This window comes from Calliphora vicina, chromosome 1 (genome assembly GCF_958450345.1).
Source record: "Calliphora vicina chromosome 1, idCalVici1.1, whole genome shotgun sequence".
Lineage (NCBI taxonomy): Eukaryota > Metazoa > Arthropoda > Insecta > Diptera > Calliphoridae > Calliphora > Calliphora vicina.
Genome location: NC_088780.1, coordinates 167,446,300 through 167,472,881, shown reverse-complemented (window position 1 = coordinate 167,472,881; position 26,582 = coordinate 167,446,300). Strand labels below are relative to the sequence as shown.

The following is a 26,582-nucleotide window of genomic DNA, read 5'->3' as shown; positions in this document are numbered from 1 at the left end:
TTTCCGACCCCTCCCATTTAAGGTGCTATGCCCTCTAATCTAATTCCGTCTATATTCAGCTAAACTCCGCACAGTAATAAGAAATTAATTCGCTAAAAGTTTAAAGACTTTTATAATTATAGTTCTACAGATATTCGAAATGAATTATATACTTTGTATAGGGTAAGCCACGCCCACTATTTCAATCCCGAACAATTTCAGCGAAACGAAAGTTTGAAGAATCTTGCAATTATAGTTCACAAAATATTTAGAAACATCTATTTACTTTGAGTGGGAGGGGACTCACCATTTATTCCGACCCGTCCCATTTTTTGATTAAACTTCATGCAGTGATAAGTAATAGATTCGTATAAAGTTTGAAAACCGTCACAATTATAGTTCTGCACATATTAAAAATAAATATTTACTCATGTACAATTACATATTTACCCCGCCACCCCACATATGCATAAACAGTTTTTAAATTTGTCAAAGGTTTATAAAAGAAATTTTGAATGGAAATTTTGTTTAATTTTGATCAATTTAAAAAATTGTTTATGCATATGGGAGTTAGAAAATAAGAAAAGCACCTTCAAAATATATTTTTGTGACTTTAAATTACTAAAGTCTTCTTCTTTGTTTTCTATAACAACTCTCACTTAAAACAGAGCGAAATCAATACAGTTTAATTGTTTCTCTTATTTATTTACAACAACAAATTGGACAAACATGCATTGCTTTGTTTACATTTTAGCTTAAGGTTCACATGTACACGTTTTTGCATATGTGTTAGTAACATCTTTAAACGCTTATAACTCCTAAAAAACTGAACCGATTTCAATAAAATATATATTCTGCACTTCTGTGAATAAATCCCTTTAAAATGGCCCAAATTGAATGTATAATGTGAGAGTAAAAGGGGTCTAAAGAAATCGACTTGCCTATTAATATTATGATATTTATGGCTGCTGACAAAGTTTTCCGGGAGACATGTGTATGGGGACTAGGACCGATATTGCCCATTTTTAAAACCAAACAAAGTTTATTAAAAGAGTGTATTTGTATCCTTTCGTTTGGGCCCTATCGTATTTTCAACAGACAGACGGACGGACATAACTAGATCGTCTTAGAATCTTATGAGGACCCATATACAGGTATACTAGTGTAGGTATGCGACAAATATTTTGTGTTACAAACGGAATGACAAAATCAATACACTTCCCATCATTTTTGAGGTGGGTATACAAATAATCCAGCTTTAATTAGTTCTTATTTCAATAAAGATTTCAATTATAATTCTTCGCTGTGTAAGCAAATTGGTTTTTGTTCAAATAATAAATAATAAAATAATAAAACAATAAAGTCATCTGCATACATGATGTATTTTTACTTACTTATTTGGACACTCAAAATTACAGCCATAATCACCTAATAAAAAGAGACATTTTAATTGGGATATAAATCATTTGCCTCCATTTACTTACTTTTTGTTGATGATTTTAGTTTTTTTTTACAAAACATAACTTCCAACAGCTGAAGTGGCTTCATACTTTTAAACAAATAAAAAAACAATGGACCAGAATCAAATACATTCAGCTGAACTTGGACTACTTTAGTTTCAGACTAAATTAAATTGACTTTAAAAGCCTAAGCTGTAAAAAAAGCCTATGAATGGCAACAAAAGACAAATTAACATAAAAAATATTTTATTTTATTTAAATTAAGTTAAATTTCATATTATAATTTGTTATAATACAATAATATATTTGGCTAAATATACTTAATACTTTTTTATATAAAAAAACATAAATCTAATAAAATATATTGTAAATCGTTATAATATACCTTATATATAAATAAATTCGAAAATATTAATATTAAATTTACTTTTGCCAGCCAAAATATTTAAATCTAAACAGAGGTTTACGATGATAGATCTTGCGGAAACCATTATTTTGTATGGGTCTAACATTGACAAAGTTCTTGCCATGTTCATCTAAAACATCCCAGAATTTTGGTAACTGAAAACAAATTTAAAAAAAAACAAAAAATATTTATAAAGTTAATTTAAAAATGTTTATAAAAATATTACTTACTTCTCTATAGGAAATTGGCAAAATATCCGAAAATATTACCCAGGTTACCGATTCCGCACAAGGTGGCGTTGTCAATGAGCCCTGGTAGGTATAGAAATCTTCACGATTTATGTTGCCCAACAATGAACCCAAACTTATTAGTTCTTCTGCCGTAGAGGAAGAGTTAAATTGCTGCACATTTGGTAAATTACTATAGACCACATTTAAGCCGGGATAATACACCTGATCGGTCTATATAAATAATTATGTTACTTGTTATTTTATATATTGAAGCTATACAAACAAAGATTACTTACCTTTACCACCTTAAATAAAACCCCGACCACTGTCACACCATCCTCAAAATGTATTGCCGTCTTCATGTTGTCATATTTTTTATTTCTATGCACAATATGCATTTCTATATCGTATTGATGACCATTTAGCACATGTTCGGAACCCTTGCGCAGGGTTGAGCCCCAATGAAAATGCACCTGTTCCACTTCGTAGATGTCATCCAATATGCCGCCCGTTATGAATGGCTTGTCACCCAATACCGTCGGTGGTACATTAAATTCAACTTTCAATAAATGAATGAGAGATATTGGTGGCATGAAATTTAAGTTTTGGTTTTACTTAAGCAAAAGAAAAGTGTAATAAATACCTGTGTGACCATTGTTGCGCATTTTTAGCGGTTGTGACATGGGGGCGTCATATAAACCAAATAATATGGGTGGCGCTATAACGTCTATAGTCTGTTGTTGAGGAAAAGAGGACAATTAGTAAGTTAAACATATAATATATCAAAGTATTTGAGCAGTTTATGCTCCAATAATAAAATAATTTTTTTTCAAAATTTTGTAAAAAAAAAATTTTTAATTTTTTTTTTCTACTACTTTTCTACTACTTTTTTTTAAAAAAAGGAGTAGAAATATTATTTTTCTTAAAAAAAATGTAGTAGAAATATTACTTTTTGAAAAAAGGAGTAGAAATATTACTTTTTTAAAAAAATGGAGTAAATATGTATTACTTTTTTTAAAAAAAGGAGTAGAAATACAACTTTTTAAAAAAAGGATTATAAATACTACTTTTCCTTTAAATATAATATTACTATTTTAAAAAAATGGAGTAGAAATAGTACTTTTTTAGAAAAAGGAATAGAAATATTTTTTTTTTGTTAAAAAAAAGGAGTAGAAATACTACATTTCTAAAAAAAGGAGTAGAAATACTACTTTTTTAAAAATGGAGTAAAAATACTACTTTTTAAAAAAACGTATTAGAAATATATACTACTTTTTTAACACATTGACTGCCAAGGCACTTTCAGCAAATAAGATGCTTGGGGCCACAGCATTTTCTTTGCGTAATCTCTTCAAAAACGTCAATATTGGAATTAATCTGCTTAGAAACAGATTTTTTTTATAAATAAGAGGGTCTTACGAAATGGCGAAAAAGAATTTTTTATGAGATACTGATTTAGAAAAAATACTCAGTACAAGTTCAGAAAGTGATGAAGAATGTGAATATTACAGTTTTGATGAGGAACTTCCAGACAACATCGAAAAAATTCTTAAAATCCATCACTATTGTCTGACATGGCTAGAGAGAATAAAGGTCGTGTCAGACATATGTGTCCGACGTGGCGTAAACCGCATAGTGCAGTGTCACACATATGTGTCCGACGTGGCAGTCAATGTGTTAAAGAACGTATTGAAAATACTACTTTTTAACAAAAGTAGTAGAAATACTACTTTTTTAAAAAAAAGCAGTAGAAATACTACTTTTTTTAAAAAGTAGTGAAAATACCACATTTTTAAAAAAGAAGTAAAAGTACTACTTTTTTAATGGAGTTGAAATACTACTATTATAAAAAAGGAGTAGAAATACTACTTTTTTAAAAAAGGAGTAAAAATACTACTATTTTAAAAAAAGGAGTAGAAATACTACTTTTTTAAAAAAGGAGTAAAAATACTACTTTTTAAAAAAAGGAGTAAAAATACTACTTTTTAAAAAAAGTAGTAGAAATACTACTTTCTACTTTTTTAAAAAATAAGTAAAATTACTACTTTTTTTAAAAAGGATTAGAAATACTACTATTATAAAAAAAGGAGTAGAAATACTACTTTTTTTAAAAAGAAGTAGAAATACTACTTTTTTTAAAAAGAAGTAGAAATACTACTTTTTTTAAAAAGAAGTACTACTATTTCTACTACTTTTTAAAAAGTAGTAGAAATAGTAGTACTTAAAAAAGAAGTAAAAGTACTACTTTTTGAAAAAAGGAGTAGAAATACTACTATTATAAAAAAAGTAGTAATAATATTTTTTTAAATAAGGAGTGGAAATACTATTTTTTTAAAAAAAGGAGTAGAAATACTACATATTTAAACAGTACACAGAGAAAACAGATTCGTGATAGCAACCGAATTTGTTGCCAATCGAATGATTCGGTTGCACACATAGAATTTTTCGGTTCTAACAGCAGAAAGTCAGTTGATAAAGAAGAATTTCAGTTGAGAAAACCAAACTTTAGTTATCCTTTAAAAAATACTGTAGTCACAACTGTAAAATTCGGTCTCTAAGATAAAATCATTCGATTGGCAACAAATTCGGTTGCTATCACGAATCTGTTTTCTCTGTGTAGTAGAAATACTACTATTTTAGAAATGAAGTGAAGTAATAAGGCACATACTTTTTAGCACACGCCGGGTATCCGCTTGTTTCGTTATATTTGACCACAAATATTTACCTCATTTTTGTTGTATTTTTAATTTTTCCATATAAATTATATTCGAACCAAATTTTCAAAATCCATTTGATTTTTTAACAGAACTACTTTTATTTCGAGTTGGAATGATTGAGGTGAAACTTATAGCAAAGATATTGACTTTGGATTATTTCTTAAAAAATAAATTTCTAATTTTTATTTAATACTTGCCATTACATTCTGTTTTTTTTAATCATAGGTCAATTAGCACAAAAAATTAAACAAAATATTTAAAAAACAAATTGTGCTTAAAAAGTACCATTATGTTTGTTAATGTTTAAAAGTTTTACTTAATTCTACTAGTACTATATTACTTACCTTGTGAGTTGTTATAGCAATTGGTGATTGCTTGTGACCTCCACACTGTGGAAATTCATTAAACCATTCTGTTGGTTCATCATAGTTAAAATGATCTATAAATAAACAAATTATGTTAAATATGTTAAATATTTAAAAACAAGCTGTTTTTTATGGCAATAATAAACTAAAAATTAGAGTAATTTTTTTTAACAGCCACCACAATTACAAATTATTACAACATTTGAATAAAATTTTATTAAAGTTTGGTTCGTTTTGTGTCTGTAGTTAAAGTTTAAATCGAGGCCTAGAGTTTAGTGCAAAAATTTAAACAAAAACTTAATAGAAAATAAAATTGTTTATCATGACAGTATGAGGAACTAAATCATATCTGCATATGACGATGATGGTGATGGTGTTGTTTTGAAAAATGATTTTAAAACTGTTGTTTAGTTTAGTAAACAAATAGAAAAAAAGATTTAGAAATAAATAAAATTAAATGTCTGAGTAAATGCTGACAGTTGACACGCAAGTTAGCTACAGTTTTGGCAATATTTATATAAAACAAAAACAAACAAACCAAAAAAAGCATGCATACTAACAATTATATAATTAAAGCAATCACTTTTTACATATTGTACAAACATTCATATTTCAAACTTTCGCATTTACATACAATACATTACATTAACTTAACTTAAATTGAAGCGCTTTCAAGAGATTAACCACACACAACTTACTTACTTACTAACTTACTAAACTACATAAATTTATATTTGCAATTTATAATTGCTATTAAGTAATAAAATTTAAATGGGTTACATTATAATTCATATTATTATTATTTTTCTTTGTTTTTATTTACCACCCTTGCAGTAAATCTTCCATAGCTGAAGGTAAAGCCATATTGCAGACTCCCATAAATTATGGCAGATTTGAATCAAGCATATCGTCAAAACAATTTTTGCAAAATCAAGGAAATTCTACTGATTTAAATCATTTAAAACGTAATTTGTCACTATGGAGTGGTAGTAATAACAGTTTTTGCCAAATAAAGTCAGTAAAGCCTTTTGTTACAGCGACCATTACGAGACAACATTTTAATGTTGTTCCTTTAAATTTATTTAAATTCAGCAAAACTGATGCAAGTTTTTTAAATTTAAAAATGATGTCTGCTACTTTAAAACTAATGCCAAAATTTATTAGGTTTCTTAATTAGTTTTATTAGCAAATAATTGTTAATTTATTTTATTGTTTTATGTATTTATCAATTGTCTTAGCAATAAATTTGAAATCATTTAGTGAAAATAAAATTCAGAGTTGTTTTTTTTTGTTATTTAGCAAATTAAATCTTTAAAGGTATTTATAGACGGCAATACTGAGTATTAACACTTTTCAAATTTAAAATATTATTGAAAATAAAGGATTTAAATACGTTTTTCCATTTAGAATATTAAACAAGTTTTCTTCATATAGAGGGTAACCCAAAAGAGTGATTAAACTAAAAAAAAATTAAAAAAAAATCAAAATAGTTTTCTTTTGAAATTTTCAAAAAACTAAGGACATAGAGCGGAAACTCTCCTATCAAAGACCTAACTTAGTTGTCAAAAACCTAAGTGCTGAGAATGTATTATTAAAAAAAACTAAAATCATTGGGAGCTACTTCAGCAGCAATTTCAAAACGTTTGCAAGCAGCTGGATTCATCCAACAGCAGAGACATTGGTTACCATAAACTGAAGCCGAGAAACCTTGAAAGACGACTTTGCATGTTCAAATTAATGCTTATGTACTATAAAAGAAAATAATGTTTGCATCGAATCATTACTTGTGATAAAAAAATGGATCCATTAAGATAACCCGAAGCATAAGAGATCGTATGTAAAGCCCCGACAACCAGCATAATCGGCTCCAAAGCTCTATATATGGCGCTAAGGTAATTATCTGTATTTGGTGAGTGCAAAAGGATCCTATCTATTATGAGCTGCTGAAATCTGACCAGACCATCGCAAGAAAACTATTCCGAACGTAACTGTTTCTTCTGAAGCGAGCATTGGCCGAAATATGACCAGAATATGTGGCCAGATATGAAACTGTAATATTCCATCATGACTCGCTCTATCACATGTTGCAATACCTTTTAAAAAGTATTCAATCAGACGCGGATCCAAAGGAAATTCCAAATATTAATTGTTTTATATGGCTTGGGAGGAGAAAACTTATTTCCAAAAAATTTAAAGACAAAAAGAAGAAGCTTCTAAAAAAATATAAATATTTACATATACATATACATATAATTAATTTATAAATAAAAAACAATTTTCTTTAATTCCATTATGAAGCAAAAAACTAAAAAAATACTTTAAATTTAGCTAACAATTGGTCACTAATTAAGTGGTGTTTTAATAGAGAGCACATAATAGCACACACAAACAGAAATTTAAACACTATAACACGTTTTTATTTTAAGCTTAATTACTCATTTTAATAGCCAATAATTAAATTCATCTTTTCTGCTATTATTTCTAAAACATCCCCAAAAAATGTTAAAAATAAAAATTCATTTATCTATTTAAGTGCAAAACAAATTACTATTTACGGAAGATCTAATTAACTTTAAATAACATTTTAATGGAAAAATAATATTTAAAAGATGTGGAAGCCATTTGAAAGAGAATAAATAAATAAAACAAATAAACAAACAAAAGACTGAAGACATAAACATTAATGCTAGCATTTGCAGAGTAATTAAAAGTTTATGTCTTAACTCTTTTGTTCTTAGCTTAAAAGTCAAGCACAGTGGATACAATTGTAAAAAAATGGTAATAAATGTGAATCTTGTAAACTACTGCTCTGATGGCAAAGTGATGTATGAACGAATTGTAGAATCGGTCATAAACTTTAAGAAAATTAAATATTTGAGCAAACTGTTACAATACAAAGTGAGCTACAGGTTGTCAAAGTCGAACACATCTACTTAGGATAACATTTTACAGCTTGTAAGTTGCACAAATAGCTACAGATTTCAATAAATGAAGCAAATGCTTATTTCACTAAGTTATCTCTTACAGTTTAAAATATATTAAAGTAAACATTTTCAAATTTTCATTTTTTACCTTGACTTTATTTGGTTTTCAGAAATATTTTCGGTACTGGATGTCTAAATATTTTTCTTAAATCATATTTTATTTCTAATAAATTCAGAAATAATACATACACCGCCAGATTGTGCCATTGTCAAAATTTGCAAATGAGTATTGTATTTTTACATATTTCATAAGCACTGGCTTCAAACATGACAAATAAGAAATTTTAAATGAATATAGACAGACTGTCAATGCTCGAAAATAGTGAATTATCTTTTATTCTCAGTTAGTTATTGAACATTATAATGTAAACAACAAATTTTTTTGGTCCGAAAATTTCGAATTTTGTGGCAATCGTCATATGCGGAAAGTTTTTCTTTACTTCTTTAATTTGAAAAAAAAGTGCCACTGAAGAACATCTATTGCTCACCAAAGCTTATGGTGAATATATTCCATTGGTTTCAACGTGCGAGTGATGGTTTGTTTGGTTCAGAAATGGTGATTTTGACACGGAAGGCTAAAAGAGCCCAGGCCAGCCAAAAAAGTTTAAAGACCAAGAACGAATTGAAGCATGAGAAACCTTGAAAGACAATTTTGCATGTCTGAAATGTTGTTTGATAACTATAAAAGAAACTAATTTTTGCATGGAATCATTAGTTGCAATGAAAAATGGATCCATTGCGATAACTCGAAGCGTAAGTGATCGTACGTGAAGTTCAATGCCAAATATCCATGGCGCTAAGGTAATGTTCTGTATTTGGTGGGAGCAAAAGGGTCCTATCTATTATGAGCTGCTGAAATCTCGCCTTGATACTGAAGCGAGCCAGACATCAAAACCGTAATATTCCATCATGACAACGCTAGGCCACATGTTGCAATACCTGTTAAAAACTATTTAGAATGATGTGGTGGGAAGTTTTGCTTCCCTCGATGCATAACGCTCTCTCTGGGATACGCTTAACTTCAGCTCAAAAGATGAGCTGTTCTTTTGGCTCGGAATGCATGTGTTCCCAGAAAGATGGATATTGTACAAATGTTTCAAAGTAAAAGCTAACAATTTTAGAAAAAATTCCGCAGTTTACAGTCATACACCTAATAATTTGTAGAAAAAATTTAAAAACTACATGAGACATTTTTCATTTTGAATGATAAACTTTGAATTTTTGTTTAAAAATTCACTATTTTGAACCATTACCTGAAGTGGGGAACATATAAATATATATCGATTGATAAACTTCTTATTAGTTAGTTAGTATTTGAAGCCAGTTCTCATCAAATATGTAGAAATATTGAAAATATTTAAAAAAGTCTTTGAAAAATATTTAAAACTCCAGTTTTGAAACTCATTTCCAAATTTTGACTTTGATTATTTTTCAAGACTACGCGGATGAGATATTGTAGAAAAAAATGTTCATGTTCTTTCGAAATTTATTGGAAATAAGTCAATGTTTTTAGAGAAATATTGGGACAAACATTACCGAAGATATTTGAGAAGAACAAAATAAAGTGAATTTAGAAAACGAACATTTTAAAGGTACTTGTACCTAAGTTACTTAGGTATCCTAGTGAAACAAATAGGCATTTCATTACCTTGACACTTGAAGAGGTGAAGTCAAACAAATTATGAAATCAAAAATAAAAACGTTTGAATTTTCATGAAAAATAGACAAGTTTTTGATATTTTGTTTTTGTTAGAAAATAATATCCTTGATTTTCTTAAAGCCAATGTCCTTCTCTAAGATTCATTCATACATAATTTTCCAATCTCATCAAAGGTTTAGAAGATTCAAATTTATAACCACTTTTTTGCGATTGACCCCACTGTTCGTTGCTTGTTTATTTATAGTTGTCAGTTAATAAATAACAATTATTAAATTTTAGATACCAATTCCTGTTTCGTTAGTTCCTAGGAAATGATTTAAAGAATATCTTGAAAACTTTTAATAAATATTATACATTTCACTGACCCAAATTAACATTATAATAGTATTTTTCCAAAAATACATTTGGACATTTCTAAACCAACAAATACAGACATTTTATGGGTATTTTCTAATGGCAGCAATTAAAATTTCAAGTTTAAATTGTACGTTTGTCACAGCTACTGGAATCATACCGTTAACGAGTACAATCATTTAAAAGAGTTTGTTGCATTTGTTATTGTCGTTACACCTGATTAATTTCATAGAATAATTTATGTGGCGGTTTTCAAATTTTGTTTACAATTTGTTTTTATTGCTTTTTTTTGTTTGTGTTTTTGTATTTATTTAATTTTGTTCACAATTGTCATTTATTGATTACATACCCGAAGCTAATGGCAGCAGAAACAGCAGACGTTGATAGAAATTATTGAGCACCGGATAACTCATGACAATTCTTTACTTCTTTAATAATTCTTAAGAATAAATTATCTTTTGCTTTAACTTTAAATGTTTATTATGTTTATTTTTTATTTCTATTTTTGTAACACAGAAAAGGTGAATCTAATTATAGAAAACAGAAAATTGATAAATGATTTAAAATATTCAAATAGTAACGTTTTATTTCAGTTACATACGTTTTGGTTTTGTTGTATTGTAATTACGAGTAACAACCACCTCTACACTACCGTATTAAGTATTTAGTTTGTAAATGCGTTTATCTTCCGTTAACAATTTCAAATGTACTGAACTCGAAATGTTTTGTTACCATTATTTTTTATACATTTCAATTTTTACTCAAAACTAAACAAACTCTAATGTATGTAATTCTTCAATCTTATGATAAATTTTGAGTTGAAATATTAAGTTATGCTGTGAATAATATGAGTAAATATGTTTATTTCTGCTGCATGTGGTTTCTTTTACAACTTGTATACGAACTTGTATTTAGATACATCTCTTAGAAATTAAACAAAAGATTTGCCGGTACACTGACATACTTACACTCATAAACATACATTCAAAAACCTACTCATTTTGCATTAGAGTCATTTTGTCTTTTCATCTGTTTAACGTACCACTATCATGGTTTTGTCACAGAAAAAAGGTTTTCAACTCAAACCCTCAAAACCATAAACATTTTAAAAGACAATAACTTTTCAAATACCAACAAATTGTAAGTCTATTTACCTTTATGACTTTAACAACAAAAACAAACCACACAGGTACACAAGTTAGTCTGCACTCAAGAGTTAATTATCATAAACCTAAAAACCACTCATAGTTGTAAAATTAAGAAAAAGTAAATGAAATACTTAAATGTTGCTGCACAAATTGTGTGCAAAAGTACCTTCAGTGCAGTTTTTGCAAATTGTAATGTTCTTTGTCTGCGACACTTAATAAAAGATTAAATTTTAATTAACATTTGCCCGGGTTCTCTATTAAATGTGGATTAGTTTATTTTAGGCTGTCCCCTCATAATGACTTTTGAATTGACAAATATTAAATGCATAAATAGTATGTGTAGTATACAAAAATCATCAAGACCTTCAAAACTCATTATTAGTCCTAGATAATATTGATTTAGTATATTGTATTGATAGAGATAAGGTGTTCAAAACTTGCGTTTATAGTTAAGTCCAATAAGTGTTTCAATGTGGAACGAATGATAGTGAAATAAAAATTGTATTTAGGCCATCATTGATTCTAAATAGGATAATTGAGATACTGTATGTCAAAGGTCATAAAAATCAGTTTTTTGTAAACCACCGTGGCTGAAAAATGTTTAGTGTGATTATATTTGATTTTTTCTAGGGATGTGTGAATAGTCAACATTAATCAATTAAATGATTTATCAGTAAAATTTCTGATTAACCAAAACTATGATTAATCAATTAATTTTAAATATTTTTAGGTACACAAAATTTAAAAAAAAAATAAAATTTTTTTTTTTTAGTTTAAAACAAGTAAGAGAGCTTTATCCGGCTGTGCCGAATCTTATATACCATTCACCAAATTATATTTCAAAATAAACATTTTTTAATTTTTTTTTTTTAAATTTAAAAATTTTTTTTTTTGGTTTTTAATTTTTTTTAATTTTTAAAAAAAAAAAACTTTTGGTGAAAAAAAAAATCGGGTTAAAAAATATTTTTTCCGATTTTGACCCATTGTAGGTCCAACTTATGGTCTTATATACATACATATGTCTATCATTAGATAACCATATAAATACAATCGAGGTTGTCCTGGTTTTTTCCTTATATGTCAGCCATTTGTGGACCGATTTTCTCGATTTTAAATTATCGAGCCGGAAGAATTCCGGAGATATTGATGTATGAATCGTGTATGTAAGTTATTTGGGGGCTTCGGAAAGTTGATTTCAACAGACAGACGGACATGGCTATATCGACTTCGCTATCCATAAGGATCCAGAATATATATACTTTACAGGGTCGGAAAATTATATTGTGGAAATTACAAACGGAATGACGAAGGTTAAGGGTATAAAAATTTGTGAAAAAAATTTTATAAAAAAAAGTGATGACAAAAAATTCGGGGTAAGAAATATTTTCCCCATTTTGACGCATTGTAGGTCCGACTTACTTTGACATTATATACGCCATTGCAAAGGTCTTTGAAATATCTATTATTGGATATCGATATTGTCTATATATAAATAGGTCAAAAATCGAGGTTGTCCTGGTTTTTTCTTATATCTCATCCAGTTGTGGACCGATTGTTTCAATTTTAAATAGCAACCGAGCCGAGAGAATTCCCGATATATTGATGTATGAATCATGGATGTAAGGTATTTGGGGTTCTACAGAAAGTTAATTTCAACACACAGACGGACAGATGAATATGGCTATATCGACTTCGCTATCTATAACGATCCAGAATATACATATATACTTTGTGGGGTCGCAAATGAAAAATGTTGAAAATACAAACGGAATTCTAAACTTATATATACCCTTGTTAGGGGTATAAAATCAAAAGTTATGCAAAATTCAAATAATTTGTGATGCAGTTTTTGTTTCCATCCGGGGTCTCCAGGTTCTGCTTCATTTAAAATCTTCATTACCATAGAGCTCTCTTGTATCTTTGGAATGTGTTTGTTAATGAACGAAGCTAGTAGTAGTGGATTCGGAGTGATAAACGTTTCGACTCTCGGTTGGCTAACGACTTATTATGGGGAAGTAAATGCATCGGGTGCAATCCAAGGAGATAAATTCGATGGCGCCAAGAATAATAAACTTACGCCTTGCGAATGATTTCCCGTTAGATGACGTAGATATTGCATTTTACGGGTTGTCACAATCCGACGAGATAAATGCTTCGGATTTTCTTCGGATAACGATAATTATTGGTAAATATAGCTTACGGATTGAGGAGATAAATTATTCAGCTCTCGTCGGCTGAATATTACAATAAATGCTTCGAATCTCAGTCGGCTAATTACGGATTTTAACTACGGTATTATTACGAATATACTACTAATCAAAGTATAACAAGTAGTCCAACACTTTGACAACAGTACCTAACTCTATAAATTACACATATGTTGGTAACTTTTAAATTTTCTACAGGCAACAGAGTTTTATAAATATGTTCTAAATTTGAGTTTGTATGAATTTTCAATACCAAAAATTGTAACTCTGTCCTATAGTTTAAATTCTACAATAACATAAAATTACATGTCAGAATTTACAAAAATATTTTTTTCTTGATTTGTGCAAAATAGAAACTTTTTAACAATGAAAGTGTGCTAAAAGTGTTTAAAAAAAATATAAAATTATATGTGTTAATGTAATATGTGTAAAAAAACGTTATTTTATCAAAAATTTAAATTTCAAGACATTTCATTTGTTTACATTTCTCTGAGCTCACACGGTACCCGTATATGTGAGAGAGTAATTTGAAAAAAATTGAGAGTTGGATTTGGTATACTTTGCTACTAATAAACTAATATATATTATTTTATTTTTAATTACGTAAGTTGATGGATATTCTTCTGTAACTGCACGAAATTATTAAATTTTCAAACTAATCAATTATTCTTTGCTCAATTAATTATCATTATAAACCAATTTTGAAATTTCTATACATAGAGAACATAGAGCGGAAACTCAAAAAAATTACTCAAAAAAGTTACACATACGAGTGTTGTTTTTGTTTTCACATAGTTTTATTTACTAATACATTCTCACCACTTAGGTTTTTGACAACTGAATTAGGTCTTTGACAGCAGAGTTTCCGCTCTATGTGTTTTCTCTATGTTTCTATATTATAATGTATTTGCAGCTAATCTGAGTTGTTATCATGAGAAAATTGGAGAAAAAACTGAAAGAGGCCGAACAAAGCTCAATTAACGTTAAATTTTTCATTTGATTTTGTTAATGTTGCAATGTCGCGTTCCGGTGCCCAAATCATCGTTTCTTACCAGTACTCCGAGATTTTTCTAATAAAATGGCTGAAAAATTTAATTCAAATCAAAATTTAGTGGTTTTAACCCTTAAATGCATGATTTTTACTTTTATTTTTCTATAAAATATCAAATATTTAGTTGATTTTTATTTATTATATTTCCTTTAGCTTTAGTTTGATTTTGAATTTCTTTAGCTGAAACTTTTCGTACTCCATTTGATTTTTCGAAATTAGAATCTGAATTAGTATCAAGCTTATATTCGTCTAAAACTAAGTGGAACTGGAATGTAGACAATTGGCAACAATATGCATTAAAGCGTTAACTTCAAAAAAGAAATTACAACATCTAATAATCACACTAAACATTTTATTTTAATATAGAAAGTGTGTCTCGTTCGGCATAAATCAAAATTATAACAACAACTTGCATTTCAATTAGAAGCTTTAAAATCTTATAATGTTTGTCTGCTCTTTCTAAATTTAGGAGTTATAGGACTTTAAATTTATTATATATGATAGTAAATATCTCCTATAATTTATTTATTTCTCTCACTTCAAAAGCGTACGAATGTGGAAATGCACATATCACAACGTTGTAACACAAATTTATATATTTTATTTTTTTTTCTATAAATTTTTTAATCGATATAAGGGACACCCTAATAATGCATATGTTTATGTTTCAAAACAATAACGGATTTAAATATAACAATAGCAACGTGATTTTATAATTTAAACAAATTAACTAGATATGCATTATAAAATATGTAGGTGTGGAGAACAATACAATCACTTGGAATTATAGTTGTAAATACGTTTATTCTTAACAACTTTTTAGGGAAACCCTAGTTAAGTCATGAATAAATCTGTTAATATACATAATCAAATTGGAATGGATTCCTTGAAGGCTTTACAAGTCACGTTTTTATACCATATGTTTTGGATGAAGATGACACATAATTATCATTATTTTAATGATAAACATCACGTTTTATTGTGTTATACAATCTAATTCTTTTGCAACACATAGAATGTGTGTTTGAAAAAAAGGAGTTTTGAAAATCGATTTCAAAACATTTTTAATATTATTGCAATTATATACACATGTGATTGTTTTATTGATATAGGAGACAACAAATTGAAACCTTGCTAAATTAAAAGTATTTTTATATATAGAAATGTACAAATTAAAAATTCATATTGACAACCAAATTTGTTGATTCAGCTATACACATAGAATTTTTCGGTTCTATCAACAGAATATCAGTTAATAAGGAATAATTTCGGTTGAAGCTACCAAACTGTAAAATTCGGTCACCAAGGCAGAATCATTCGATTGGCAACAAATTCGGTTGCTACTACAAATCTATTTTTATGATATTTTTAGCTTAACTTTTACTTAAACTAAAATAATTTACACCAATTTAATGTTTACAAATGTAATTGTGTAAATATTTTTCACTTGTGTGACATAAATATTTGTAATTACGTTTACGGAGAATATATAAAATTTTGGAATTTAAGCTTAATGTAATTTTGCAGTTTTACACTTAAATTATAAGTGTAAATACATATTAAAGTAGTTCTTCAATTAGTAAATTAAAAACAATATAATCACAGTCATGATTTAAATGAATAAAAATTAGGACTTAGCACCTATAAACATAATTTTCGTCGATGATCACAGCTGAACAATACTTAACTAGATCTAGTTTTTTATTTGTTAGATAAACGCTGTTTAACATGCTGTTAGTTAAACTCGAAACAAATTTAATCGAGATTTAACCAATGATTGTGTTTTGATCTGGTTTATAAACTGTCAATTTGATTAGCATTGCCATACTTTTCAGTCAAATCAATTCCGAATTCCTCAATTTTGTTCATATAAATGCCAATACCCGGGCCAGCCAAACAAATTTGAAGACCAAGAATTGGAAGCGTACTACATGAAGTTTGTTGTAAAACTCATAAGAGCTCTGCAAAATCATTGGGAGCTACTCAGTTAGCATTTTCAAAACATTTACAAGCAGCAGGATTCATCCAAAAGCAGGGAAATTGGGTACCATATGAATTGAAGACGAGACACCTTGAAAGACGATTTTGAATGTCCGAAATGATGCTTGAAAGCTATAAAAGAAAATCATTTTTGCACCAAATCATTGCATGCGATGAAAAATGGATCCATTGCAATATCCCGAAGCGTAAGAGATCGTAGATGAAGCCCGACGAATCGACACCAAAGCCAGCTTATATTATAAGCTGCAGAACGAAACTGATTCGTTTGAAGCGAGCATTTGCCGGAAAACGCCCAGAGTATGCGGCCAGACATGAAAACGTAATATTCCATCATGACAACTCTCGGCCACATTATGCAATAAATGTTGAAAACTATTTCGAATGAAGTGGTTGGGAAGCCTTATAGTCCAGACCTTGCACCGTCCGAATATAAATTTGCCCGCAGTCACCTGAATTCATTCCGCCTTGATATGAGCACTTTATATTGTTCTTAAATAATGTTTAATTACATTAAAATACTTACAACACATTATAAAATTTAATTTTAATATGAAAATTAACCAAATTGTACCATAATTCACCATAATTTCTTAAACATTTCTTTAGATTTAATTTATTTTCTATACTGTTTCTAAAACATTGACTGCACTTTAACAATAGATAGGTTAGAATAATTGCCGTTTTATTTGAATTCAAAAATAAATACACATATGTATATTTTTCTAAAAACTATATTTGTTAAGGTTTTATAAAAAAATCGTGATTTCAGATAATTATATCGTGCAAATAGTTTTAAACAAATTATTGGGAAATAAAACAGATCACTTTAATATTTAGTTTATTATAATTATAATAATAATAATAATTCAATTTATTTTAATGGAATAATATACGAATATACATAAATAATTTATTAAATTATTAACTAAATCATGATCAACATGATAAATAACATAAATATGGAAATTAATGATTTAAACTTAATAACTAATAAAATGAATGAGTTAAAAGTAATTTATGTTTAGCAGGTTTTTATAACTTAACCACTTCTGCCAGCGATACGATAAAATACTGGACGTCTGTTACGATTTTGTAGTGGTCTGTAGTTGTTGATCACAACATTGCCATTGACATCCAAAAGGGACCAGAATTTACGTATCTGTTCTTGGGCAATAGGCAATGCTCCGGGGAAAACATGCCAGGTGACAGCTTCAGCACAATTGGGTGTAGTCAAAGAACCGCTGTAACTAAAGAATTGTTTAGTATTCAAATCACCCAACATTTGACCCAAAGACACACGACCAACGACACTAGTAAATGATTGATAATTCACTATGGCTGGCAATTGATTAAAGATTCTATATAAGCCGGGATAAATACGATCAGGTACCTAAAAACAAATAAAAAGAAAAATAGTTTAGTTGTTGTGATCACAGTTTAATTAAAGTTACTATTTTTACTTACATTGACTATTTTAAACATAACGCCCAAAACTGCCAAGCCATCTCTATTGCGGGCCGCTTCTTCTACCGTGGAATATCTTACATTTCGGTGTACAATATGCATTTCCACATCAAAACGACGATTGTCAATAACATGTTCCGAACCTTTAGAGCCAGCCGAGCCCCAATGAAAATGAACTGCTTCCGCTTCATATTTATTTCTCAGAAGGCCACCACTAATAAAGGGACGTTGGCCATTAGTTGTTAACGGCACAGCAAACTCAACTGTGAATTGAAAAATATTTATTTGATTTATTTAATTGATTTAAACAATTATTTAGAGCACACGGTACCCACCTGAATGACCATTGTTAGTTAAATTCAAATTGCCAGCCAGCGCAATGTCATAATTGCCGAATTTTATTGGAGGTATGGGTAGAATATAACTCTAAACGAAACAAATGCGTGTTTTGTTTGTTATTAAACATTATTAAATTTGTTGTATAGTACTTAATATATTGTAATTTAAATCTATTAATAATATTTATAATTGAATAATAAATAATAAGTGTAATTGTAAAGTTTATAAATGTGTAAAGAGGGGAAAATATTAAATTTATGTTTATTAAAAAGCGTGAAAATTGCTGTCATTTTTTAAAAGTGTTACAGAATTAGATTGCAAGCACTTTCATATGTATAAAAGATTGAAAATTTATTTGATCAAATCACAAGGTCATGTCTTATTGTCATAATGTCCTAATATTTCTCGAATCGGCGTCTCAGCTTAACCTACTCTTAGGCGTTCGGCGCAGGTGTCTGCACATAGCATACATTATTTTAGGAAATTTTTTGCTTGAAAGGCAATAACAACATCTTTAAACCATTGTGAAATAATAGGACATTATTATATGACATGATAGGAGACCTTGTGAATTGACAAATTGACATATGTATGTACATATGTTTTTCATATAAGTTCTGATTAAACGAATAACAATTATTGCTGTTTTTAGTCGTTTTAGCTATAAAATCCAAAAGAAAATAAAATTTAAGGCAATTAAACCAAACCCTGCATAATATTACACTGGAAAATTGTTAACCCCTGTCACTTGGGTCACAAAATACATAATTGTTTTTATCTTTTAACCTTCCATAAATTGCTCAAAGATTTATGTTATTTTTAGCTTAACTTTTACTTAAACTACAATAATTTACACCAATTTAATGTTTACAAATGTAATTGTGTAAATATTTTTCTCTTGTGTGACATATAAATATTTGTAATTACGTTTGCGGAAAATACATAAAATTTTGAGGTTTAAGGTTAATGTTATTTTGAAGTTTTACACTTAAGTTATAAATATGAATACATATTAAAGGTGATTTTCAATTAGTAAATTAAAAACCAATGCTTTAAATTTAATTAATCAAATCTAGGTTTTTAGCACCTATAAACATAATTTTCCGCTGAATTTTCGCAACTGAACAATACTTAACTAGATTAAGTTCAAGTTTTTTACTTGTTAGATTCAGATCTTGTTTTTTGCTTGTTAGTTAAACGCTGCATAACATGCTGTTAAGTTAAACGCGAAACTAAATTTAAGCGGGTTTTAACCAATGATTGTGTTATGATCTGGATTATAAACTGTCAATTTTGTTAGCATTACCAAACTTTTCAGTTAAATCACATCTGCATTCCTTAATTTGTTTCATATAAATATAGCAATACCTTAAAAAATTAACTGGCCAATTATGCTTCTTCGTTTATCTACTAGATTGTCAACTAATTAAATAATAAATGAAAAACTCAAATTTTAGCTTATTTTAGGTTTAAACAACGAATGTTGAATAATAAGTGAAAAACTAAAATTTTAGCTTAAGCTAGGGTTAAACAACGATTATAGATTATCTTTATACAAAAAACTAGCTCTAAGGTTGCCAAAGTATGATAGAGAAGTTGTTAGCTCATGATTAACTCAAGTTTAATTGCCAGTTACGAAGCGTTAATATATGATCAACGATAGATAAAGGGACGAAAAGAAAAATTTCTATCAAAAAAATAAATTTTTAAACCTTTACACTTCTGAATTCGATAATATTTGGTATACATATTTGCCATGGCCATACAAAATGTATAGTTCTCCAGAATTTCGAAATTCAGTTTAGTTTTTATGTTGTCTCAAAGTTCATATTTTTTATTGCGTGTATGACTTACAAATGCCAGATTCACAATAGATGAAGTATCTTCTGAACGTGGTTTTTGTTTTTAATAACTTATATAATATTCGAAGGCTACATATCTGTCACTCAGTTATTGAATTTTGTACCAACATAGCGTCATATGTAGGAAGTTTTGCTTTACTTCTTTAACTTTAAAAAAAAGTGCCGCTGAAGCACAGCAATTGCTCACCAAAGCTTATGGTGGATGCTTTCCATCGATTTTAATTTGTGCGGTTCAGAAGTGGTGATTTTGATATAGAAGACAAAGATCGCCTAGGCCAGCCAAAAAAGTTTGAAGACCAAGAATTGGAGACATTACTTCACGAACTCTATTGTAAAACTCAACAAGAGCTTACAAAATCATTGGGAGCTACTCAATCGGATGTTTCAAAACGTTTGAAAGGATTCTTTCTAAAGTAGGGAAATTGTGTATCATACGAATTGAAGTCGAGAGACCTTACACGATTAACACGATTTACCATGTCCGAAATGATGATTGAATGCTATTAATGATAATCATTTTTGCACCGAATCATTACATGCGATGAAAAATGGATCCATTACTATAACCCGAAGCGAAAGAGATCGTATGTGTAGCCCGGCAAACCAGCCGAATCAACAACAAAGCCAAATATCCATGGCGCCATATATATTTGGTGGGAGTAAAAGGGTTCTATTTATTATGAGCTTATGAAATCTGACCAATCTATCACCGAGAACCTGTACCGAACGCAACTGATTCGTTTAAAGCTAGTATTGACCGAAAAATGCCCAGAATATGCGGCCAGACATGAAACCGAAATATTTCATTATGAGAACGCTTGGCCTGATACCTGTTAAAAAGTATTTAGAATGAAGTGATTTTGAAGTTTTGCCTCACCCGCTTTATATTCCAGACTATGCCCCGTCCGAATACTATTTGGATGTCTCAAAAGCTAAAAAGCCTAACTCCTTTTTTCGAAATTTCTCAATTTTGTTATATTACTATCTAATCAGTTGTGAACTTTTGGAAAAAATTATTTTGTTCTTCTATTATTTATTTTAACTTATGAGGAGTGGCTACAACCATTTTTTTCCGTTTTATCATTTTCATAAATTTTTTAAATCAATTTTTCAAACATCACTAATTTACTATAATTTTTATTTTGTGGAGTTAGTAGGGTTCTATAAGTCGATTGTTCGAACAATCGACTATTTCCTGAAAAAAGTCGAAATCGACTTTTTGTTCGGAAAAAAGTCGAACAATGTTATCTCAAAAGTCGATAAAAGTCGAATAGTCGATAAAAGTCGAAAAAAGTCGACTTTTTAGATTGTTAAAAAAAATATTGCACTTGCATTTTTTGTAGTGTATGCTAATATAAGTAAATAAATAAATGTTTATAAAATAAAGCTTTTTTCTACACAAAATTCTTACAACAATATTCTAACTATTATCGCCTTGATAAATTTCATTTTTATTGCTAAACTTTACAAAAGGCGCATCAATAAATGTAGAAACCATGTAATTTTTACAAGAAATGGTAAAATGTCAAAAATAGTCAGAAAGTCGAAAATAGTCCAAAAAAGTCAAAAAGTCGGCTTTTCATAAACTACCAAAAGTCGAAAGTTCGAAAAGTCGACTTTTTAAAAAACGGAAAAAGTCGAAAAGTCGACTTTTTGTTTCAGCTACAGGTCTTTTAGATTCTGACACATTTATTTCCAATAATAGAAGGTCCAATGCTTTGAGTAAAATGTTTGTTTCCTTCCTAAATTTAAAGCCAAATATTGATAAATAATAAATTTACCTTTAAATAAAAAGATAAAATAAAACTGTATTTTTGCGACTGAATTTAAGTCAAAAAGGAGTGTTCTAAACATAAGAAATAAGTGAGCATAATTACTAGTTAATTTAATATTTATAGAACTGTTTGTAGGGTATCTTATTGTGACAATACTTTCTTTTTTATGTTAAAATTAAATCTTAAAATTATAATTAATTTAGTTAATAAACAAGTATTTTTGAATTTTAATTATTGTAGTTTTAAGTTTACTAGACCTACCAGTATTTGGTTTATGGAAAATTTGGAAGAATTTGCAAAACTACCTACTATATATGCATAATTAGAAGCAAATAAAATTGAGTTGCTAGGAAGCATATATGTATGAATGTTTTTGTTTAAGATAGTTTCAAACAGGCATGTTCTGCTATTGTATATTAAAATAGAATTAAAATAGTTTTTAAAAAAAAAAAACTAGGAGACGATTAAGGAAAGTTGTGTTTGCGTAAAAGTTATAAAGAAAAATACATTAAAATAAATTTTAATTTTTCCAAACTATTTACTTATAGCTATTCATATTATAAAACAATTTCTAATCAAATTTAAATATACAACAAATATGTCCTTGAAATTTAAATGATTTAAGATTTGCCAAAATAAAACTGTATAAATTAAACGGTTTAATGAACTCTTCAAACACCAAACACCATAAACTTTAAGACTAGGCCTCGTATTGGTTTAGTTTTCCAAATATGTCATGTTTTATTTAGTTTTTTCTTCTCTATTATGCAAAAACGTGTTATTAAACAGCTAAAAGCATTTTGTTTAAATTAGTTAAAAATAAAACTTTTTGGCAGATCGAAATCACTTTTGCTTTTTTAATCAAACGTTTTTTTTTTATTAATGAGTCAGTTAGTCAGTCAATCCGTCGAGTAACCGGTGCCATTAACATATATTTTGCTTGCAGCATCTTCAAAAACTTTATTTATTTAACCCCGAACATAATTAAATATTCAAATATGTATAAATTTTATTCATAATAAAAACAAAATAAATAATAAAACTCACCGTTGTACTTCTAATATGTATGGGAGACTGTCTGTTGCCATTGCACTGAGGTGACTCAATACCCCAGCTTTGGGGATTTTCATAAGACCAATCTGGACCTAAAAACCAAAACATAACAAATTGTTACAATTTCCTTTCATTGCTAAATATGTTTAAATTTAGTAAATTATCATTAATATTTAATAAATTTTAATTAAATGTTTTAATTATGTTAAATTTGACAACAAACCAATTAATAATTATATAATAGCGTATAATAACTGTGTTGGCAAGATAAATTAACACATTTATTAATTAGTTTCTAATTAATTTACTATTTTATTACATTAAATTACATTGCAAAAGAAATGGAGATGCAGGGCTGTCATTCGAATAATCGTGGAAAAAAATATTTTTATTCGTAAGAATAAAATTTTTTATAATTTTTTTTTTTTTAATTTTAGCTTCGACTAAACGATTATTCGACAATTATTGATCGAATAATTTTTTATTCAAAACTGTAAAAATTTTATTCTTATGAATAAAAAATTTTTGTATTCGAATAATTTTTATTCGAATAATCGTGGGAAAAAATCTTTATGGCAACATATGGTTTCCGATCCAAAAGAACTGATCATCTTTTGAGGCCTAGAACGAATCAAGCCAATTTCGGATACTATTAGAGAACGTTCTGCATCGATCGAAACAAATATTAGTCGGATGTGGCTCGGTCTGGACCATTGGTAGGCAAAAAGAGTCATTTAATTTGTGTGCTCTTTTGGGTAAAAAATAAAATATCCACAACAACATCAAGAAACTGAATGAATTGTGTGTATTTTTACGCTCTATTACGCTCTTTTGTTCACATTCGGGTTGTTTGACGAAAATCATCGTAACCTGAACAATATGAACGCCTACCATGGGTCTGGACTATAAAGCGGGTGAGGCAAAACTTCCCAACCACTTTATTTTAAATACGGTTTCATATCTTGCCGCATATTTTGGGCGATTTTCGGCAAACGCCACCAAATTCAGAGAATTACCTTAACGCCATGAATATTTGGTTTTGATGTCTATTCGGCTGTTCGACCTGGTTCACATACGATCACTTATGTTTCGGGTTATTGTAATGTATCCATTTTTCATTGCAAGTAATTATTCGGTGCAAACTTGATTTTCTTTTATTTTCATTTCAGACATACACAATTATCTTTCAAGTTCTCTCTGCTGTTAAACTCAACAAGTACTTGCAAAATCGTTAGGAGATACTCAAGCAGCAATTTCCAAAAAAAGTTTGCGTGCGTACACAGAGAAAACAGATTTGATAGCAACCGAATTTGTTGTTAATCGAATGATTTGGTTGCAAACATAGAATTTTTCGGTTCTATTAACAGAAAGTCAGTTAACAAAGAAGAATTTCGGATAAAGCAACCAAACTTTTGTTACCCTTTTAAAATGTTGTAGCCACAACTGTAAAATTCGGTCACTACGGTACAAATTCGGTTGCTATCACGAATCTGTTTTCTCTGTGTAGCGTTCAAATATCATTTGGGACATGCAAAATCGTTCGTATGGTATCCCAATTGAACCCGAGAGACCTTGGAAGACGGTTTCGCATGTCCCAAATTATGTTTGAACGCTATAAAAGAAAATAATTTTTCCCTGCTTTTGAATGAAGCCTGCTGCTCGCAAACTTTTTTTGGAAATTGCTGCTTGAGTATCTCCCAACAATTTTGCAAGTACTTGTTGAGTTTTACAACAAACTTCATGGAGTAATTCCTCCAATTCTTGGTCTTCAAACTTTTTGGGCTGGCCTGGGCAATCTTTGTCTTCCATGTCAAAATAACCACTTCTGAACAGAACAGACCATCTCTCGTACGTTGAAAACGATGGAACACATTCAGCATACGCTTTAGAGAGCAATCGTTGTGCTTCAGAGGCACTTTTTTCAAATTAAAGAAGTAACGCAAAACTTCCCGCATATGACGCTTTGTTGATACAAAATTCAACATTTTAGATGAAGAAAAAACTTTGTTGTTTACACTGTAATGTTCAATAACTAAGTGAGCATAAATGACAGCTATGTACCCTTCAAAATGACATATAAGGCCCAAAAATTTCCTTTTTCATGAATTTTTAAAAATATTAAATTGATTTCGAAATCACTGTGTTATTAAAATTTGCTGAGAACGCGAAGTCACAATAAAATAATTTTTTTTTTTTTTGACACTGATGGTAGATTTTGGAATTATTTTCAAAATTTCAAATACTAGGTTGATGAAGTACTAGATCAGGACTATAACCTATCTTAATAAACTTAACGATTATATATAATTTTTTTGATTATTTTGTAGCTGAAAACATTATTATAAAATCTCTAAACTTACAAAGAAAAACCTAAACAAAAAACTTTTGGCAAGAATGTTCAATTGTTTATTTTTCTTTGCAAAACAAGAACTTTATTTTTTAAATTTCAAATAATGCAAAATTAAACAGTAAGTTATTTGAAACCACAAATATTTTTTTTTTTGCAAACAAAACAATTAAATAATTAAATGTGGCTTAAAAAGTATTAATTTTAACTATTTTTATATAAATTTTTTTTAATTGTTAATTTAATTATTTTTTTTTTACAAAAAAATAAGGTTTTTTAAATATTTTATTACCTCTGCTTAGTGCAAGTGGCAATAGTAGAAATAACTTTTGAAGAGTTTGGTTGCCGGCCACCATATTTGCACTTAACTTTTATTTAATTATTTGTTTAAATGTTTTATTTTTTTTTTATTAATGATTAGTTTCTAATGAATGATTTGAAGCTAAAAATTGTTTGTTTAAATTTGTATAAACGCGTATTTTAGAGTTTATATTTTATTTGTATTTTGCTAAAAATGTTAAAGGTAGTTTTTTGATACACGCCAAAGCAGTGACTAAAATGTATATCACTGGTCAAGAGTTTTTATAGTAAAATTCATACAAAATCTTTCAACTTTATTTCACATGCAAATTTTGTTTTGTATTTTATTTTGTTTTATCGATTGATAATGTTTATTTTTTGTGTGTTTGTATCTGTTAAATATAATATTTAATAGCTTCTTTTTTTCTTTTATGTTTAATTTATGCATAATTTTTAAATAAACTTTAAACTCTTTCTGGTAGAAGAAGTACTTTCGATACAATTTCACTTTTATGGTTAATTGTTTAATATTTCCTTTTTTGCATTCCCAAATTAATGGGCAACACTAAATTCTTATAGAGTTTTTTATTTGCGAAATATTTTTAAGGACAAAGAAAAAGTTTATTAAAAAACTATTAAAATTTAATGTCTGTTTTAACAATATTTCTTTAGGTTAAGTTCACGTTTACTACTGTGGTTTAAACAAAATAAGCTAAATCATGTTTTATTAAGTGCTTAAATAAATAAATATTAGTCCATGTATTCATTTCAATATTTATGTTATTTTCTATTATTTGATTATGTTTGTTTTAGTCTCCTATTATCTAATTTTTATTTTATATACTAAAATAGTAAAAATATAATTCGAAATGTATGAGTT

General features: G+C 28.5%; 1 protein-coding gene across 1 annotated transcript; it reads right to left on the bottom strand.

The window, feature by feature from the left end:
* Positions 1–1,862: 1,862 nt before the first annotated feature.
* Positions 1,863–25,831, bottom strand: CAH6 (Carbonic anhydrase 6). Its single transcript, XM_065504108.1, has 10 exons — positions 25,695–25,831; positions 23,050–23,147; positions 18,362–18,452; positions 18,027–18,289; positions 17,607–17,952; positions 5,137–5,237; positions 2,719–2,809; positions 2,372–2,634; positions 2,076–2,306; positions 1,863–2,000 (listed from the first exon to the last, which is right to left on the bottom strand). The coding sequence occupies exons 1-10, from the start codon at positions 25,756–25,758 to the stop codon at positions 1,863–1,865; spliced, it is 1,686 nt and encodes a 561-aa protein (XP_065360180.1). The 5' UTR covers positions 25,759–25,831.
* Between the last annotated feature and the right edge of the window lie 751 nt (positions 25,832–26,582).

Bases quoted from the DNA above. Each gene is read 5' to 3' on its own strand.
- CAH6 (XM_065504108.1), bottom strand. From the start codon at position 25,758: ATGGTGGCCGGCAACCAAACTCTTCAAAAGTTATTTCTACTATTGCCA. The intron at 23,148-25,694 runs GTAATAAAATAT...TTTGGTTTTTAG, and splicing joins GCCACTTGCACTAAGCAGAG to GTCCAGATTGGTCTTATGAA. The intron at 17,953-18,026 runs GTAAGTAAAAAT...ATTTGTTTTTAG, and splicing joins TTATGTTTAAAATAGTCAAT to GTACCTGATCGTATTTATCC.